The sequence below is a fragment of the Colobus angolensis genome, unplaced genomic scaffold (genome assembly GCF_000951035.1).
Source record: "Colobus angolensis palliatus isolate OR3802 unplaced genomic scaffold, Cang.pa_1.0 Scaffold115, whole genome shotgun sequence".
NCBI classification, from domain to species: domain Eukaryota; kingdom Metazoa; phylum Chordata; class Mammalia; order Primates; family Cercopithecidae; genus Colobus; species Colobus angolensis.
The window spans coordinates 88,688-108,429 of NW_012112586.1; the positions used below are offsets into that span (position 1 = coordinate 88,688).

General features: G+C 54.7%; 1 protein-coding gene across 1 annotated transcript; it reads left to right on the top strand.

Moving 5' to 3' along the window:
* ANHX (anomalous homeobox) lies at positions 1–17,846 on the top strand. The gene is made up of 9 exons (XM_011960751.1): positions 1–364; positions 1,784–2,054; positions 4,483–4,610; positions 8,140–8,263; positions 8,925–9,141; positions 9,639–9,759; positions 14,847–14,975; positions 16,816–16,900; positions 17,208–17,846. The coding sequence occupies exons 2-9, from the start codon at positions 1,806–1,808 to the stop codon at positions 17,292–17,294; spliced, it is 1,140 nt and encodes a 379-aa protein (XP_011816141.1). The 5' UTR covers positions 1–364; positions 1,784–1,805; the 3' UTR covers positions 17,295–17,846.
* Positions 17,847–19,742: the final 1,896 nt, after the last annotated feature.

Consider the following 19,742-nt stretch of genomic DNA (forward strand, 5'->3'; position numbering starts at 1 on the left):
CGCACCCCGCGATCCGCAGGCCTGCTCCTTCCGGCGCTCGAGAACGCAAAGCTCCAGGCCTTTCTGACCCCGCACTGCGCACCCCAGAAACCCCACGTCCTCCGGGACGCCCGGGACTCCTCGGACCCGCAGATGCCACGTACACCGGATCCCCCCACAGACCCCTCAGCTCCCCCGGGTTCCGCGGTCGCCCCGGAGGCTGAGGGGCGCGGGTCCCCGGGACGGCTTGTGGGCGGGGCCTCGCGGGGATTGGCCGCGGCCTGGATACTTTGTAGCACCCGCACCGTCTGCGGGGCCCCGCGCCTCCTCGCCAGCCCCGGGTGCGCGCCAAGCACGTGCGCCAGGGCTGGAGCGGTCCCGGAGGGTGAGGGGCGCGCGGGCAGGGGAGGGTCCGGGAGGGTGAGGGACGCCCGGGCAGAGGGGTCCTGGAGGGTGAGGGGCACGAGGGCAGGAGTCCCTGAGGGTAAGGGGGGCCCCCGGAGGGTGAGGGGGGCGCGGGGGCCGGGGTGAGGCTGAGGGCGGAGCCTCCCGGGCTGGAGCCCCAGGCAGCAGTTTCGGCCTCAGGGAGCAGCGCGCCAGAAAGGTAGGGAGGCGGGGGCCATGGGGGGGGGGGTCCCACCACACTCGGGAAGTCATGCAGAGCCACCTCCCGCGACCCTTCCCCTCCATTCACCCGGAGCCGGGTGCCCCTCAGGGCACCGGGCGGACAGGCCAAGGTACCCCACGAGAACCTTTTTCCTTCCTGAAATGGCAGGAACCCCGCCCCTCCCAGAGCCGGTGGGGGTTGGCGTTGCAGGAAACCCAGGCCTGGGAGCCTCCTCTGCCCTCCTCCAAGGCCTCTGCAGCCTCTGCTCCCCCAAGGGACCCCGGGTCCAGGGCCTCCTGCCTACTTTGGCAGCTGGAAACGCAGAGCCCTGACTTGGGACCCGGGTGAGATGGCGCTAGAGCCCGGGAAGGGGTGGAGTAGACGAGGTCGTGTCCCTTGGCGGGGCACGGGAGATGATGCAGGCAGAAAGAGCCCCTCGCCAGGGAGCGCACAGCCTAGCTGGTTCTTTGAGGCCGTGAGGGTTTACAAACTTTTTGGAATAACAGTGTATTCCGCAGAAGTAAGATCGATTGGGAGAGGTTTTATGTTGGGAAAAGCAGTCACTGGCAGCTGCCTAAATGTCCTCAGGTGAGGCCCCGTTAGAACAAGTCAAGGTCCCTCCTGTGTGGATGCAGGACCAAGCGTGTGATTGCAAAGTGTGTCTTTGACACTGTTTGGATTAAGTATTGGCATAAGCAGTTTCTGCTGTTAAAACAAGTGCATGTATGTGGATTCAGATGGAAGGCCTTGGCATCCACTGGTGACCCCTGCACACAAGGTCCCTACCCTACTGAGCCCAGAGAAGGAGTGAGATGAAACATAATCACGACGTGTATGACAGCGTGGAGGAAAGAAAGGGCAAGCAGAGCTGAGAGGAACAGGGTGGGCTGTGGACCAGGGTGCCAGGTGGAAGGTTCAGAGAAGTGGAGGAGCTGTTGCAGACAGCACCCAGCCCAGTGCTTGGTGCACAGCCGTGTTTGTTAAGGACTAAAGTATTTTGGGGATTAGAAGGAAATTCTAGAGGATGTCTGCTATGGTGCTGCCCTCTCTCGGAATATGTGAGGTCTTACTCCTACTCTACAAGTGTCCATGGCTCACGAGCCGTGGCATCACCTGCTTTGCAGAGTGGGTTGGGCGATTGACGGAAAGGACGTGGTCAGTGTTGGCCATTCTTGTGACTGTTCTCTGTGTTGGCAGAGTGGCCACGACCCAGCACAGGATGCAGAGCTTCCTGACTCTGCTGAAGGAGCATGAGGACACCCGCGCACCCCCAGCAGAGCTGGTGACCCTTGCAGGCAGACTGTGCCGGGATTTCCAGGATGACCTTGCCCAAGTGCGGCCTTTGGTCACAGCCATTCTGGACAGCTCGCTCCGCCTGCACCTGCTGGACAATGCAGATGTGGCCCTGGCGTGTGCTCGTGTCCTGGACCAGCAGGAGCAGCAGCAGGCAGCTTGCCGGCTCCTGGAGGTAGGCCTGGGCTACAGGCGTGGGGTACAGAGAGAGGCAGCAACTTCTCCAGGCAGCCTCCACCCATGCCAGGCACTGCAGCAATACCGGGGAGTTAGTAGGAACCCGTTGGTTGGAGGTCCAACCCCAGGCCTTGGGAAAAGGTGGGGGGCAGATTTTATATAAGCTTAGTCCACCCTCATGTTACTAAACTCTAACTAGTTTGGTAATCTGTCATTCATCAAATCCCTATTGAGTGGTGATCTGTGACAGGCATGATGCCAACAAAGTGAGTGAATAAAACGCAGTCCTGCCTTTGGAGAGCCAACATCTTAGCGAGGCATTCAGACAGACCCCCTCTCATTCTCTGGCTGCAAGTCTGCAATGGAGAACTCTGAAAAACAACAGTATCTTTGTCACTCACCTGCTGGTACCTTCAACCTCAACGCATTAGGCATTGAACCTGACCTGTGCTGATCTGAAGCTGTTTACAGTGTTTATTATTCCAACTAATGTGACCTCTGAACGTTTCGTATGCTTGGTGACAGGACACTGCCCCAGGTGGTGCTGAGTGGTGCATGTCGTGTGCCGGACGCCTGTGTTACTTGCTGAAATCTGAAAAATTCTGAACTGCAGAACACGTGTGGCCCAAAGGGCTTCCAAAAAGGAATTTGAATGCCTATTTTTCCTTTCTTTGACCCTGTAATACAGTCCATGCATAATTCATTGTGAGCTTACCTTCAAGATACTCAGTTCCTTCCAACCCCACCCCCCCAACAAGCTAGTGTGGTGTCCTCCTGCTCCTCCACCTGTTCACACAGCAGCCAGAGGGAGTTTTTACAATGCGGATGATGTCATGGTGTGCCCCTGAGCAGTGGCTCCCGGAGCCGGGGCCCGAGCCTGCTGCCGTCCTCTCACCTCTGGCTCCTCCCAGCCTCCTCTGCAGTGGCCACACCAGTCTCCTTGCCATTCCGACTCCCGAGATATTTCCCTGTCCCAAGGCCTTTGCAGGTGTCTTTCCCTCTGTTAGAGGCTGGCGCCTGGCTCTCCGTGTGGCTGGTGCCTTCCTACCCTTCTAGTCTCTACTTTAAATGTCAACCCATGGAGGCGGTGTCTCCCTCACGCTCCAGTATTGCCCCCTCATTATCCCTTTTCTGTCCTTTCCTGTGTTTGTGACTAGAAGGTTGTTTGTCATGTGCCTTCCATCTGCCTCCCTTACTGCACTGAAGGCCCACAAGGCAGGGCCGCCACAGCCTTTCTCACTGCAAGATTGGCTATACAGCATGACACCTAGAACCTAGCAGGGCTCAAGGTCTTTCAAATCTGTCAAAATCAATGAAGTAAACAAATGAGGGAGTGCAGAGTTAGAGCTGTAACGACTGCCGTGAAGGCGGCCGCTGGCATCAGTGATGAGAAACCCTGGAGAGGAATTAGAAGCTCAGTCAGGGTGACCCATGAGTATGTCTGAGGAGGTGACTTGTGGCTGAGACCTGGGAGGCGTGAAGGGACCACCACGTCAAGAACGGGCAGCAACCCCAGCCTGTGCAGGGTGTTCCTGCCCAGTCCTGCCCCCAAGTCAGGGCAGGGGGAGGTTCCCATGCAGGTTCCCTGAAGGCTGTGTGCTGAGAGGAGACGGGGGCACAGAGCCATCGGCTCTGAGGGGTCACTGCTGAGCAAGACTGGGCCTCTCTGATGCCTCAGAGAGAAAGCTGAATGATTCTCAGCACCCCCCTTGCCAGGATGGTCCAGGCAACACTGTAGTTAAAGGCCAGTGTGGGGCCACAGGGATCACTCCTGTGGCAGATGATTGGAATTAAGGAAATGATGGGAGCCACACAGGAATCACGGGAGACCAGCACCAGGCATCCTCCATCATCAGCAAAGTCCGGTTAAGTGGACGGGACCCCTTTATCCCCCTCACCTTAGAATGTGCCGAGTACCCGAGGGGCCAGTACTACTGCTGGGAGACAAAGGTCTTTCACGTAAGACCTGAATCACACATCAGGCCCTCAAATCACACCATGTGGTTATAACCACTGCTCCACCTCTCCTTTGCTGTTGGCCAAAAGAGAATTATTGGACTTCCCTTGCCACATGTGCCTTACCTTTGAGGTACAGCTGGGAGCTGTGCTCATCTTGTGTTTTGGGGAGGGTTGACGGTTTAAAGGCAGACTGATGTGAGTGCATCTGCCCAAGGTCTGTGAGGTGACCTGGCAGGCCTAGGGTCATACCGCTGGGCCTGCTGAGAATGGAGCGGGGGCTGTCTGACTCACGCCTGCATTGCGTGGCCACACTGGCACTTTGTAACATCAGTGGATTTGAACCCAGAACCCTGCTCTTCCCATCACTGCCTTCCCCAAGGCTGAGTCGGTTTGGGATGGCAGACGCAGGTCCCAAAAGTGTTCCAGGATGGGCAGGTGGCCAGCGCTCAGTACACTCTTCTTGGCAGGGGTGCCGGGTGCCAGGAGGCAGCCAGGAGCTGGTGCGGCTCTGGAACGACATCCACTACCGTCTGGTCATGAGGAGGCTGGGCGTGGCTGCGCTCACCCCGGTGCAGAAGTTCCGCTGCAGGAAGAGGTAACCCAGAAGCCTTTACTTGTGCATATTTCATGGGGATCCCGAGGGATTAGATGGACCGTGCAAACCCCAGAGGGGCTGAAGCAAAGTAGAGGTGAGGAGATGCGGACGGAAATAGTCACAGTGCAGTCAGCATAACATGGCTTCAGTGTGGGCCACACCTGTGCTGGATGCGGGTCACTGAGCTACACTCTCCACCAGCCACTTCAGTCAGCTGATGGCTGGAAATGGATGATTGACCGCAGGGTGACTGAGGCTAAGGCCAGGAGGTGGGCCTCGTGATCATCTCCGCCCAGCATCCACCCAGGGACTGGCCAGAAAGGGGGCCCTCGGGCCAGGAACAGTGGAGGTGGAGGGCAGGTGGGAGCGGCACAGCATGTGTCCCCAGGTCATCTAATCCCCACATCTGGGCTCTGGGTGGCCACTGAGGGGCTGCAAGGCCTTTCAAAGAAGTGAGAGTGAGAATGTTGCCAGTGTTAGCATGTTGCCAGGTGCTCAGAACAGTGCCAGGCACATGATAGGCACTAAGTAAGTGGTAGTCCTTGTCATCGCCACCATTATCAGCACTAAATCTATGTTACTACTAGTAATTATTATTATCACCATCATCACCACTTATGGATGAGGAAACGGAGGCACAGAAAGGGTAACCTGAGGTTCCACACAAGAGAGACATGCAAAGCCAGGACTCTGGCCCAGACACTGAGAAATTGGAGCCTTTAAAAAAAAATTGAGACAGGGTCTTGCTTCATTGCCCAGACGAGCATGCAGTGGCACCATCACGACTCACTGCAGCCTCAACTTTCCGGGCTCAAGCCATCTTCCCACCTCAGCCCCCCAAGTAGCTGTGACCACCATGACCGGCTAATTTTTAATTTTTTGTAGAGACAGGGTCTTGCTGTATTTCCCAGGCTGGTCTCAAACTCCTGGGAGCCTTTACTCTTCATCTCAGGTGCTCTCCACTGGTCAGGAAAGGGCTGTAGTTCTTGCTGTGAACTCCTGACAGCCCAAGTCATGAAAGATTCCTGAGCCACAGGGCCTGGTCGATAAGAATACTGGTCGCTGGAGGAAGAAGACGTGGATACCTTTTTGGCCCAGAGAATGTTCTTGTGTGGTACCCATCAGAGTGACGGAGTAAGACAAGTCATCAGAAGCCCTGCAGTAAATCAGCTGTGGGGTCTTCAGGGGATGTGACTGTAGCCTTCCATGGGCATGCTGGCAGCCCGCCAGAGTGCAGTGGTGTCATCTTGTCATCTTGTCGACATGTTTGCTAAGTGTCCCCTGCCTGCTGGGTTCTGGGAGGTGCTGGGGCTGAAGGCCAGGCTCTGCCTTCATGGAACTGACAGTGGGATGTGGACAATGGCTGACAGAGGAGGAAATAGAGTAGATCACATAATTCAGAGAGTGAGAACTGCTATGCAGAGAATAGGTTCAGAAGAGGGCTGTGCGAGGCTGGCTGCTTTAGATGGGTTGGTCAGTGCAGGCTGGTCCTAGTCTTGGAGAGTCTTGAGTGTGGGGACGTGCCAGCCATGTGAGCAGAAGTTTCCAGGAAGGGGCAGCACATTCAAAGACTTGGGGTCAGAGAAGCTTGGTGTTCAGGGGCAGATGGGAAATATTTCGGGGTGTATGTGTTCACAGCCCTTGAAAAATGTGAAAACAATTCTTAGCCTGTGACTGTAGAAGCGGGTGGTGGAGCAGATTCACCCACCCTGCCTTAGAGGCTGATGAGCAGCAGGAGGACATTGGGCCTGCAGCCATGGTAGCTGCTGGTTTGGGTTATGACCATGCTGATGGTCCCCGGGGGGTGGCAGGAAGGGATGGCATCTGAGTCACACCAGATGCAGACACAGGGATCAGGAGTAGATGCTGGAGTTTCTAAGGGGTTCCAGGCATGGCCCAGGGCTGGGATAGTGGCTGGGGAAAGTGGACAGGATTGTGTCAGGGTAGATTTTGGAGGTGGAGCTGGGGGGTTTGCTGGTGGACTGAACACATTAAAGGAGGTAAAGAGAGGACTGAAGTAGACTCCAGGGCTCTTGGCCTGTGTGGGAACCACCAGAAGCATGAGGGTTCCTTCACTGAAGTGCACAGGATCTGGGGAAAAGTTTGGAGAAGGGGGATGGAGTTCTTTTGGGATTCGTGATGTGTGAGATGCATTTTAGGTGTCCAAGTAGGCACTGGGATGACACGTCTTCTATAGACAAGTAATATTGGTGCATATATCATCTTTTTCTTATGAAATATTCAAATCAGCTCAGCACTAGAGAGGAGCATAACCAGCTGGAACGCCCCCGGTGTCCAGCTCCAGCACTTCTCAGACATGTGTCCCTTTGTCATCTCTGTGAGTGACACTGAAACCCTGGTAGGGCACAGAGAAAGGAGGGGTCCTCTATGCTCAGGGGACAGACCTCTGGGACTTTGCAGCCCAGAGGAAGATGAGGAAGATTCAGCTGAGACGTGGCCAGTGAGAGGAAGAGAAAATCCAGCAGTGTGCAGAGTTCAGAAACCAGTGAGGCTGAGGAGGTGCCAGTTAAGAGGAGAGCTGAGAAATGAACTTTAGATTTTGTGAACTGGGCAAGTGCTTTTAGTGGCAAGGTGTAGGGATCCAGGTGTGTCACAGAGACAGGGAGACAGTGGCAGTGATCCAAGATCATTGTTTGAGAAGTTCAGCTGGGACGGGAGCAGAGTCATGGGGTAACCATTGGAGGTGAGAAATTTACAGAGCTTAGCAGCTCATGAGAATGACTTACTAGAAGAAATACTGATGGTGGGAAGCAGGGAGTTAGTTCAGGGGAGCGTTCTTAGTGATGTGGGGGATGAGCAGGTGCCACGGCTGGAGCCTCCCCTCACCAGGGGCCCCACAGGCATTTGAGGAGTGCAGAAGAGCTGGCAGGTTTGGTGGGGGCACAGGTGATGCTTCTCTTCTGAGAACATCTTGGTGAAATGACAGCCAGATCACCCAAGGACAATGAGTCTTGGGAGGAGGTGCTGGGGGTGAGAGAAGAAGGGAGAAAGCTGACGTGGCCATGCAGGGTGGCAGGGGTGTGAGTGCTGCAAGCCTCAGAGGACTCATGCGAGAATGGGGCTAATGCCTGGAAACCAGCGATGAACAGAAGGCACTGCATGGAAAAGCACACACAGGGTGGCAGCCAAGTCCTGAGGAAAACAGTGTGTGTGTGTGTCCAGGAGGGCCGTGCACGGGGCCTCCATGGATGAGGATGCCTGTGTGTGAGTATGTCCAGGAGGGCCGTCCACGGGAGCTCCGTGGGCTGAGATGCACCCAGGAGCACTGCAGGGGCCCACAGAGGGTGCTCCTCACAGGCGCCTATAGATGTTCTGGAACAGCATATGTCAGGGTTGTGCATGTCTGTGGGAGAGACTCTAGTTTTCACTAACTGCAGGCAGAGAGAGGCATCCCCCAGGAGGAGGCACAGGGAAGGAAGTGTCACCTTCTGCAAAGGGCCAGGCCTGGAGAAGGGAACAGATTTGGAGGGGTCCTGTCTGTTAGCGCCTCCTCACTGTCCTCACCCAGGAACCCTCCGCCCCCCTCCCTCTGCCCGGTGGGGCTGAAGAGTCGGAACTTCCCCAGAGAGGTTCGTGAGAAGCTGCACAATTTCGCTGTGAGGGTGAACGCCAACCCCAGCAAGACTGAGAGGGTAAGAAGAGAAGACACCAGGACCCAGGGGGTCCCCGCCTGGTGCCTCCCCCTCCCCCAAGGGGATACCCCCACCTGAGGGTGGCCCCATCCCCCAGGGTGCCGTTGGCTTCAGCCTCTCCTCTGGACAGGGACCTTGCTGACGGGCAGCCCCTACAGACTGTCCTGTCTGCCACATGAAAGGTTTCATTTTCTCACGTGGAGTCATAGCATCGTGTCTGTGGCCCCACGGCTGCTCACTCAGCACCCACTGTGTGCCAGGCACCAGGACGATGGGTCGAGGCCTCCGCCGGCCGACACGCTCTCCACTGCACAGTGGGTTTGTGCCAGGCACAGGCAGTGCGGTTCCCTCCAGTGGCTTCGGGTGGCCCTGGGCATGTTTTCTGGGTAGACCTAGCAAGGGCCCCACTCAGGGGGACGTGCACGTGTGGCTGTGCAGACAGCCTGACCTGGCCTTACTGCTCAGGGCATGGGGATCAGCCCAGGGAGGCGAGGCCTGCATGTTCTGCTCATGCTCGCTGCTCCCTGCTGTCCTTGGAGAGGTTAGGCTGGAGAGGTCTCAGCCCCTTTCTTGGTGTAAATGAGCTGTCAGAGCCACTTCTACACACTCCCTGTCCTCAGGGAATGGAAGCAGGGCTAGAAGTGTTGTTGTTTGGGGGCAGGAGAACTTGGCGTTGGAGACAAGCTTGACCCCTGAGCAGGTGTACAACTGGTTTGCCAATTACCGGCGCCGCCAAAGAGCCCTTCCCCAGCACATGGAGCCAGCCCAGCAGGCCACAGCTGAAGACCCTGGTGCAAGGGAGAGGGGTCCTGACCCCCTGCAGCCCTCAGGCAACCCCCATGTTGACTCTGGGTTTGTGGACAGGCCTCAGTGGTCAGGTGAGTGGCCCGAGGGCCCAGTCTCCTGGTAGTTGGGGAGCTGATTTCTGATGGGCCGGGCCTAGGTAGCCACGCTGGTTACAGGGGTAGCCCTCCCCCAATCAGTAGGTTCCAGGTGTCCCTCTGTGGGGGCAAGATCACAGGGTCTGAGGGTCTGAGGCTCAAGACTGGCCCAGGCTGGGCTGTGGCTGCCCCTCTGCATTTCAAGGTCACTGTGTGGCCGGGCCAGGAGCTGGGCTGGGGAGGAGGGCATCATGTGGCCAGAGGAGGAGTTGGTGAGTCAGTTTGAGAAGTGAACCAAGCACCAGGATTTGGGGTGTCCTGGGTTGGCAGTTATGGATTGTTGGTTCACACCAAAGATAGGACAAGAAGCAAAAATATTGGGATGGCCCCATGGCAACAACCTTTTCCAGCCAGCAGGGCTGCTCATACCTGCTGGGAAGGAGGCTGGGAACCAGAGCCTCACTAAGCCTCCCCTCCCATCTCATTACTTTCAGAGGAACGTGAGGAAAAGGGGCCTCCACAGTCCCCACAGACCACCCAAGGACCATGGGAGCCACTGGCCTTAGCCCCAGCCTTTCCTGCAGATGAGACAGTCTCAAAGCCACTGGATGTCAGGTACTATCATCTCCATGGCCATGGAATCGTCTCACTTACTCAGTTCCCTCTCCTCAGGTGGAGACTGGGGCATGGAGTAGGCATAGGGGTGACAGGACCCCCACACTGGGATCAGGTCAGACCCCAGGGAGAGGGAAGCCACCAGCAAGGGGCCCCTGTCAGGGACTGGGGTGGGGGACAGTTTCTTCTGACCCCACACGTGCTCCTGCCGCCTGACTCATCTCCTGAGTTCATGTCTGTCTTGGAGAATGTGGGGACAGACTTAGAAAGAAACACATGCAGGCCTGCCACCTAAAGACAAACCCAGCTGTCCCTGTAGTTTGTTTCTAGTACTTTGTCTGTTTTGATTTTCATTGAGTTAATACCAGCCAGTATCTCTTGAGTTCCTACTGCACACCAGTGCTGTTTGAGCACATTGTGCACCCTAGGCTCCCCCTGCCCTGCCCTGAGGGAGGCGCTGCCCACCAAGAGACAGTGTTCTCCATGTCCCCCAGGTCTCTGCCGGGTGGCGAGATGTACCAGGAGGGGCCTGGCCATGATCCTGCCACCCTCCCCCTCTTCTGCCCTGGCCCTGGCCTCTGCCCTCGGGCTGCTGGCAATGACATGCTGGACCCCTCTCTGGCTGCCCCTGAATCTTGGCTGATGTCTCTTGCACTGGCGTCCTCCAAGGAAGTTTCCTTCCAGACTGGGCAGCTGGTCCACAGCCATGGGCTGGACTTCATGATGGGCCCTGCAGACACCGCTGTGGCTGTGTCCATTGCCACCCTTGGAGATCCCGGCCCTACAGGTGGGTCCACTTCAGACAGACCATGAGTTTCAGCACCAGACACTGTGACTACTCAGGTCCTGTTTGAGGGGATAGAAGTGAGGGTCGGGCCACATGGCTTGAACCCATGGTATTTGGTAAGACCTGGAACCAATGTAGCCAGAACAAAGACTCTTCCCACAAACATCCCAGATTATTTCTCATCTGTTTTAGTGTGTGTGTGTGTGTGTGTGTGTGTGTGTGTGTGGCTGTGTATGTGTGTATGTGTGTGTGTGGGCTGTGTATGTGTGTGTGTGGCTGTGTGTGTGTGTGTGTGTGTGGCTGTGTGTGTGTGTGTGTGTGGCTGTGTGTGTGTGTGTGTGTGGCTGTGTATGTGTGTATGCATATCACTGAAGAGGAAGAGTTAAGTTGAAAGGAAGGAGCTGCCATCCTGTGCTCTCCACTGCAGTCCACTTGATTTATCTGTTAACACCGGGTGCAGCAGAGGAGGCTGAGCTCCTTAGACTCCCCACTTGTCCACCCCCCTTACCTGTAGTAGAGATCCCACGATTTTAGTTTCTAAGTTACTGAAGCTGTAAAATCATTTAAAGAATATGTATTTAGATGTATATTTTGTCCAGAATCGTGTGATTTCTCACTTTGTAAGGAGGAAATTGGCGCTATGAAATTTCTTTTTTTTTTTTTCTGAGATGGAGTCTTGGTCTGTCGCCCAGGCTAGACTGCAGTGGCACAATCTCAGCTCACTGCAACCTCTGCCTCCAAGGTTCGAGCGATTCTCCTGCCTCAGCCTCCCGAGTAGGTAGAACTACAGGCACCTGCCACCACGCCCGGCTAATTTTTCATATTTTCAGTAGAGACGGGGTTTCACCATGTTAGCCAGGCTGGTCTCAAACTCCTGACCTCAGGTGATCCACCCACCTCAGCCTCCCAAAATGCTGGGATTATAGGTGTGAGCCACTGTGCCCAGCCAAATTCACCTATATTTAATATTCTATGCGTATATGCATCTTTTCTCTTCAGCTTTTTTTTCTTCTTGGAGCTTTTCCGTGCCTTTCCTTTTTCTTTTTACATTGTCCGTTTTTATCGCATTTTTAACATCTTCCAGCATTTGAAGCATCCTCTCTGAAATCTCACTGCTGGGGGCCCTCCATTTTCCCTTTCCCATCCAAGTGACAGCTCCCTAGGCCTGGAGAGAAGCCACTGTCCACAGTGCTCCCGTGCTGCTCCCTGGGTTCACTCCAGGGCGTCCTGAATTTCAGGTCTGGTTCTTTCTTTTTTTTTTTTTTTTTTGAGACGGAGTCTCGCTCTGTCGCCCGGACTGGAGTGCAGTGGCCGGATCTCAGCTCACTGCAACCTCCGCCTCCAAGGTTCAAGCAATTCTCCTGCCTCAGCCTCCGGAGTAGCTGGGACTACAGGCGCCCGCCACCTCGCCCGGCTAGTTTTTGTATTTTTAGTAGAGACGGGGTTTCACCGTGTTAGCCAGGATGGTCTCGATCTCCTGACCTCGTGATCTGCCCGTCTCGGCCTCCCAAAGTGCTGGGATTACAGGCTTGAGCCACCGCGCCCGGCCAGGTCTGGTTCCTTCTTTATTGGACTCCCTTGTTTTGTTAGCCAACGGTTTCAGTTAACTTTACGAGAGAGAGCGCCTGCAAGATAAATTATCCGAGTCCTCATTTGTTCGAAAGATGTCTTTAGTCTGTTCTCAGGTTTGCTTAACAGTTTTACAAGGACGGAATTCTGAGTCGAAATACTTTTTACCCCTCATAATTTCTTGGAGCTTTTAGATTCTTTTTTCTTTTCTTTTTTTCTTTTTTGGTCTTAAAGTTCTGAAATTTCACACTGAGGGTCCGAGGTGTGGGTCTTTTTACTTCATCTTGCTGTTAAGACTTTAATCTTAAAGAATAAAGTCTCCTGACCGGGCGCGGTGGCTCACGTCTGTAATCCCAGCACTTTGGGAGGCCGAGGCGGGCGGATCATGAGGTCAGGAGATCGAGACCAACCTGGCCGATATGCTGAAACCCCATCTGTACTCAAAAATATAAAAAAATTATCTGGGCATGGTGGCGTGCGCCTGTAGTCCCAGCTACGTGGGAGGCTGAGGCAGGACAATCACTTGAACCCGGGAGGTGGAGGTTGCAGTCAGCCGAGATTGCACCGCTGCACTCCAGCCTGGGTGACAGAGTGAGGCTCTGTCTCAAAAAATAATAATAATAAGGTCTCCTATAAGCTCTGAGCATTTTTTCCTAATATCCTTTGATAGTATCTTTGATAAGTTCCTGCTTCCATGTTTTCAGCTCTCTCTTTAAAGCACAAGTGTTATTTGTACGTTGGAACTCTGGGACCAATCTCCCAAAGAATTTACCTTTTATCTTGTATTTTTTGAATTGCATGTGTGTTTTGGGTATTTCTTAAATTCTGTTGTCTGATTTTTTTGTTTCAACAGTTATATATCTTTTTTTTTTTTTTTTTTGAGACAAAGTTTCAATCTTGTTGCCCAGGCTGGAATGCAATGGCGCGATCTCGGCTCACTGAAACGTCTGCCTCCCAGGTTCAAGAGATTCTTTTGCCTCAGCCTCCCAAGTACCTGGGATTACAGGCATGTGCTACCACGCTGGCTAATTTTGTATTTTTAGTTGAGATGGGGTTTCACCATGTTGGTCAGTCTGGTCTCGAACTCCTGACCTCCGATGATCCACCCGTCTCAGCCTCCCAAAGTGTGGGATTATAGGCGTGAGCCTCCACGCCCAGCCAACAGTTGTATATCTTAAGAGAATTTCAATCCTTCTTTACAGATCTCTGAACTCTTCTTCCTTCATAGATTATGTTACTTTCTATGGATGCAATATCTTATACTTCTCTAAGGTTCCTAATAATAATTTTTTTAATGTGCTTCATTGACTGAACGCAGGACTGTTGGGACTGTGGATTCTGGCCCTTCCTTGATGCAGGGCCAGAAAGAGGAAGGGATCTTAGGGCTCTCTCCTCTGGAGAGGACTCGTCAGTTTGATCATACTGACCTTTCCTTTTTTGCTGTCCTTTTTATTTAACTGTTGGAGACTCACATGTGCCTGTCTATACTTAACGAGGCTGGAGTGGAGACGGTCACTGGATGTCTTCACACTGGGACAAGAGGAGCTGGTCTTCAAACCTGGGGCCTGCACAAGTGAGGGGGGATGTTCTGTGGGAATCAGCAAAGTCCTTTGTTCTGTCTGTTGAAACCCCTGCCTTCATGTTCCCTGCTGCTGCCTGGGCACCTGGACGCTCCCCCTCTCTTGAGCTCCTTGTGAATCTCAGCCCCTGCCCCACACCCCAGCTCCCTGCCAGACACCCCATCCCCATGGGCTGCACTTGCGTCCTGACTGCACAATGTGGACATTGTGCTCATGGCTTTCCCTTTCTCTTGGAAGGAGAATGTGTAATCTATTGCTGTACTACGATGGATGGAACCAGAATGTCCAAACTGGTGCTTGAACATAATTTCTTCTCTCCAGAGTGTCTGTAAGGTCTGCATGAAAGAAGAAATAGCAGAAAGCAGGCACATGGTCAGGAAGGTTCCTTTGACCTAAGAAGGCCCTGGGCAGCTGGGCACCAGGTTAGGTGGTCACTCTGCTGTACAGGAAGGAGGACCACGTGAGCCTCACCCCGAGGCCTGTTGTTCTTTGTCTTTAGATCAGGGCTATCTTAATGCTTGTTTTACAGCCTAATAGACTCAGGGCAGGAAAAAATCCTGCCTTTTCAGGCCACAGCTCTCCTAAATGTCCACCCAGAATTGACCAAATCCACAGTAGCTTGTCTAAGAGCGAGAGATGTTCTGAGATACGCTCTGGAAAGTCACTGGGAGTGGAAAGTAGTGACAGCTTATACCTCAGTGGCATCTTGGTAACCTTGGTAGGAGGTAACAGTGGAAACCACCAAGGGCTGGTGGCCAAGCACTCCGTGAACCAGCCACAAGAGGAGACTGAGGGCTCCTGGCACTTTCCTCTGCACCAGCAGGACAGAGCAAGCTGCAGACTCTGACTCTGGCACTGAAGGCACATGAGGTCTGCGATGACAGCAGCATTTAAAGTCAGCAGAATGCAACCGCATCTTGGTCTCTGGAAGCCTGGAAAGGCTGTTGAGATCAATGGTTGCGACAGTTCCTTCCTCAGAGAGGGAGACTGAGGCCCAGGGACCGTGAGTCTGGTTCACGTGGCCCGGGCTGGTGGGGCCGCAGGCTGCATCTGCTTTGAGGTCTTGGTTGCGTCACACGTGAGCTGTGCTCCTTTCTCCTGCCAGTGTGCTGTGGAATCTCATTACATGCAGGGTTTGCTGGCCCCCCCAGTGGCTATCCCCAGAGCGTGCAGTTGGAGGAGGGTCTGGGCACAAGCGGTGGACAGACAGAGCTACGGGTGGGCAGCTTCCTGGTGACACAGCCCCCACTGCAAGCTCCTGAACTCACCCTCACCCAGAGGTAAGTCCTGGAGAGCCACACAGGCCTGGACAATACTTACCACGGGCCACAAGGTACGGTAATGCCCAATTTATAGACTCACCATCCCAGACTGTGCAGACAGGGCCCTTTCCTTTGGATTGCTGAAAACTGTAACAGTCCCCCCCAGCCTATATCTACGAAGAAAACGGTGGTTTTTCTCTCAAAAGAGCACCCCAAAACATCAGAGCAGATGTGGGCATCCCATGTATTGGTCATGATCAGGGTTCACCCTTCCCCTCAAATCACCCTGGACCCCAGCAGCCTCTTGCTGGAGTTTCCTTTTCCCTGAGCCAACACTGTCAGTTTTAGAGCAGAATCAAGATCCCGATTTTCTATTCTGAATTGTAGTTTTAAAGGGACTTGGGGGGTCTGGAACAGCCTCCCGGACACTTGCTGTTGATAGTGCCAGCACAGCAGGTGGGATCCTGCAGAGACAGGAGGGATGGAGGAGTGTGGCAGGGTGGCCTGGGGTCCTCTGGTGAGGAGGCGATCACCCCCACCACTCCTGTTCTAGCAGACGCCCCATCTTCTCTACAGGAGGGCCACCAGGAGCAGAGCAGGTCCCGAGGGTGTGGGGTCTCCCTCATCAGGGAGCTGAATCCAGGTTGACTCAAGGCTCGTGCTAGTGAGGGCAGAATTACAGGGAGACAGAGGAGAAAAGGGGGAATGGCCTCTGAATCACATGGTCTGCTTGCTGAAACAGCCAGATTGTGAGAAAATGTACACCACACAGGTGGACTCACTTTTCCATTCATGGCTGAGAGCTGAGACCAGGCAGAGTCTGCCATGGCCACGGTGTCCCCCGTGTCTCGCCTGACCTCTCCACATGGCCATCTTGACCCCTCCTCTTGCTCCCCCAACTCCCATGCCTCCCCACTCCGATCTGAAGGCCATGCTTCAACCTGAGAACATCAGTTCCTGCGTTCAAAGTGGCTTCGTTGAGGTGTGATTGGCTGTACATGTGTAGACGGAGCACCTGAATTTTCTCAGTGTGACTTTCGCATCCACGCGAGGCCACCGTGATGAAGGTCTTCAATGTACCCTTCTGTCCTTTGCCTCTCCCTGGCCACCCAGGACCATGGATCTGCTTCTGTCACTAAGGATTAGCTGCATTTTATAGAATTTCATGTAAATATGGTGTACTTTCGGGTCGTTGTTTTGCTCTGGTCTGGCTTCCTTCACTCTGCATGACGACTTTGAGAGTCGCCGTGTTGTGGATGCATGAACAGTTCATTCCTCTCTGCGGAGCGATGTGCCATGGCATGGATGTGCTACAGCTTCTTCACCCTCATGCTATGGATGGGGATTTGGGGGCATCACAGATAAGGCTACTGTGAACATCCCGTATGTGTATAGTCTGCACACCTGCCTTCATTTCTCATGGTGCATGCCCAGGAGAGCCGTGGCCATGTCACGTGCTAGGTATGCGTTGACCTTGCTGAGGAACCACCGACCCTTGCCCTGAGTGTGCCGTGCGTCCCTGCCCTCCCTCCTGCTCCCCGAAATCTTGTCTCCACAGCCCAGGCCTGTTCCTCCTTTGAGGTCTGTGTTTCCTCCACATTTTTGCTCACTGGCTCTTCCATGAGCCTGCTCTGAGCCCTCTGTGCAGTTGCCCCTATGACCCACCAGGTGACCCTGCTGTCCGTGTAACACATTCCCCTCCTAACACCCCACATACATTACAGCCCTGCAGGAAGAGAGTCTGTTCTGATCAGTCAAGTACTAACATGGCTCCTGTTGAAGAAAGCACAGCTGGGTGGATTTTGTCACCCAGTGTCCCCTTGAGACAGGGCCTATCCTTACACTGTGTCTTTTCCAGCCCTCGGGAGCTGGCCCCAGCCCCATCTGCCTTCCCCGGCCCTGTGTCTGCCATGGAGCTGAGCCAGGCCCTGCCCTCCAGCCAGGTGAGGCTTCCCTATGAGCACTAAAGGATTCCCTCTCTACTCCTGGATCTGCAGCTCATGGTGCTGAGGAGGGTTCAGCTCGTGCCACTGGAGGGAATACACCAGGCAAAGACGAACAAGGGACAAGGATGATTTGTGGCTAGACATGACTGGACTGGGAGCGGGGGTGAGGGATGCCGTGGGGCAACGTTCCCTCCTGAGCCCAGACTTGGGGGGGTCTTCCCAAGGTCAGGAGGTGCCCAGGTGGGAGGGCCGATCTTGAGCCTGGAAAGGAAGCCTCGGTGTTTAACATTGTGTTTTCTTCCAGGTGCAGTGTTCCAACAGCCAGGCCTCTGGTGATGCCTTCTGGGGAGCCAGGATGCTCCTTGAGTTTTCAGGGAGCAGCCTGGGCTGAGCTATCTTCAGGAGCCAGGCGGCACCCCAGGAGGAGCAGGTGTGGATGGTCTGGCTGGTCAACACAAGGAGTTGCAGAGCTTTATCCTGAATACAAAATGAAGGTCCCTAGAGTTCCCCTGGGGGCTCTGCTGAAAAGCATTGAGAGATTCTTTCCCACTGCCATGTTTGACTAGTTTGGTTGGCAATTCCCTGTAGTTGAGAAATGTTCATGGGATCAGGAGTCAAAGGTGTCCCACTCAGGCAGCTCTGGATCAGTCAGGCTCCGGGGCACTCGTGTGCAGAGAAGGCCATTCTAGAGAGGGGAGTGTTCTGCTGCTGGCTGCCTTGCCATCTGCCCATGCACAAGGCCAGACTTTTCCACCAAGTTAACTGAGTGAGGTATGAGGAGTGTCCTGAGATTTCTGCGTGTAGGGACTTCCAGTACTGAGAGGCAAACCTGTCTGCGAATGGCCCAGGCAGGGCAGAGTAGGCCGGGTGTTCCCTTCAGGTTGTAATTCACTGTGTCTGTGACACAAATGTTGTCAATTAAAGTTTAATGTTTTGAACTCCCTTGTATTCACTTAACCATGAATCCTGGGCATCTGTCCATGCCAAAGTACAGAGATGAACATCAGCCTTTCCACCCGGGGCCAGCGTTTCGTGATGTGGGTGTACATTAGTCCTGCAGCAGTGTCCGACAGATGGACATCTGGATGGTTTCTAATGTCTGTTTTATATGCAGCATTTGGGTGGGCAACCCTGTCCTCTGCCCTTTGCCCTTCACCTGGTTATTATTAGGATAAATTCCTGGAAGCTGAATTTCTGGGTCAGTTATGGTAGCCCTAGGTGCGGACTGTGGGTTTTGGAGTGTCTGTGACTGACCTTGTGCTCACCTGGCCACGTGCCCTCCTCAGCGGAGAGCCACAAGTGGTCTGGGCTGAGGTCAATAGCCCTTAACCCAGAGAATTCAGACTCAGGTCCTGTTCTCAGGAGCTCCCAGTCTGCTCTGTGAGAGACAGGAGCACAAATACCAACCTTCCTGTGGGGTCATGGGTGGAACAGGAGGAGGAGCCATGGCTGGGAGATCTGACAGTGGGGGTCGGGGGAATAGGACAATCTTGACGGAGGTTGGAGAAGCGTATTGTGATAGGAAGGGAATGGGGCAGTGCGGCAAAGAGAACAGGAGCTTTGGTATCTGGCGACCATTGCATTGCTCACCTGTGGCCCCATGTATCCCTGGCAATCCCCAGGCCTGGAGAAGCAGGAGGGCACTGGGACCAGCTTCCTAGCGATCCTGAGTTTCAAGAATGTGCTGCCAGCCGGGTGGTGTGGAGTGGAGGGAACAGGTGCTCGCCTACCTGTCGCAGTAGAACCGGCCCCCATGTTCCCCCAGGTCGACTCCCCCAGACTCAGAGGGCAGAAGCAGCAGCAGTGACTACTGTGCCTTGGGCTGCTATGGGAGGCACCACCCTTTGGCCCTCCCAGGAAACACACAGAGCCTGGGCCTAACCCAGCCCTGGGCTGGGGCCTTTCCTGCAACCAGCTGGGCCCAGAGACCCAGCAAAGAGGCACTGGGTGCTAGCTGGTCACAGCCAGAGGCCCAGGCTGCACAAGGATCTCCAGGGCATGTTGTTCCCTCCTGTCCTCAGCAGGTCTGTCCTGAACGTTCTAGAGTCCTGACTCAGACAGCTGTATCATGTCCATTCTAGAGAAAATGGACTAAAGTCTCCGGAGCCAGCCCTTGGCTAGGACTGGACCTCCTGAGAGGGGATCCCTAGCCGTGATTGCAGGTCCTACCAGGATGGAGGCTGGAGGCTCCTCATTGTCTCTGCTCACCTGTGAGGAGGAGCTGCTACCCACAGGCCCTTCCTTCCCGTCTCCTTTCTGGCTTTATCCCTGGCCTCTGTGACAATGGGATGTGGCCCCACCGCCTGTTCTGCTCTCACCCCATTAAAGGACCAGCCTGAGTCCAGTGGACACAGGTGAGGCACCATGACCAAGTGGTGTGACCCCTTTCTGTGCCTTCCTGAGGCACCTGTCTAGAGAATGAAGGGACATAATGGCTGTTCAGTGGATTGAAGGCTGGGAGGAGGGGCCAAGAGAGGTATGAGGGGTGGGGTTTCACCAGCCCTGGGCTTTCTGGACTCCAGGGACAGCAAGGTGGGGGCTCAGGGCAGCTCCAGTAACAGCAAGGTAGAGGCTCAGGTGCAACCCCAGGGACAGCAAGGTAGAGGCTCAGGTGCAGCCCCAGGGACAGCAAGGTAGAGGCTCAGGACAGCCCCAGGGACAGCGGGGTGGAGGCTCAGGTGCAGCCCCAGGGACAGCAGGGTGGAAGCTAAAACAGCTCCAGGAGACTGAGAACTGAGACCAGGACTTCCAGACAGAGTGGAAATGACCACCCAATAGCAGTAGTGGCCCATGAAGAGCCCTACTTCCCTGACTCGCCCTCTCGGGTGGGCTTGGGAGG

What these genes read in the sequence shown, in the direction of transcription:
- ANHX (XM_011960751.1), top strand. Translation starts at nt 1,806, where the DNA reads ATGCAGAGCTTCCTGACTCTGCTGAAGGAGCATGAGGACACCCGCGCA. An exon ending in GGACAGGCCTCAGTGGTCAG is followed by an intron (nt 9,142 to 9,638) that starts GTGAGTGGCCCG and finishes CATTACTTTCAG; the next exon opens with AGGAACGTGAGGAAAAGGGG. An exon ending in TCAAAGCCACTGGATGTCAG is followed by an intron (nt 9,760 to 14,846) that starts GTACTATCATCT and finishes TGGCCCCCCCAG; the next exon opens with TGGCTATCCCCAGAGCGTGC.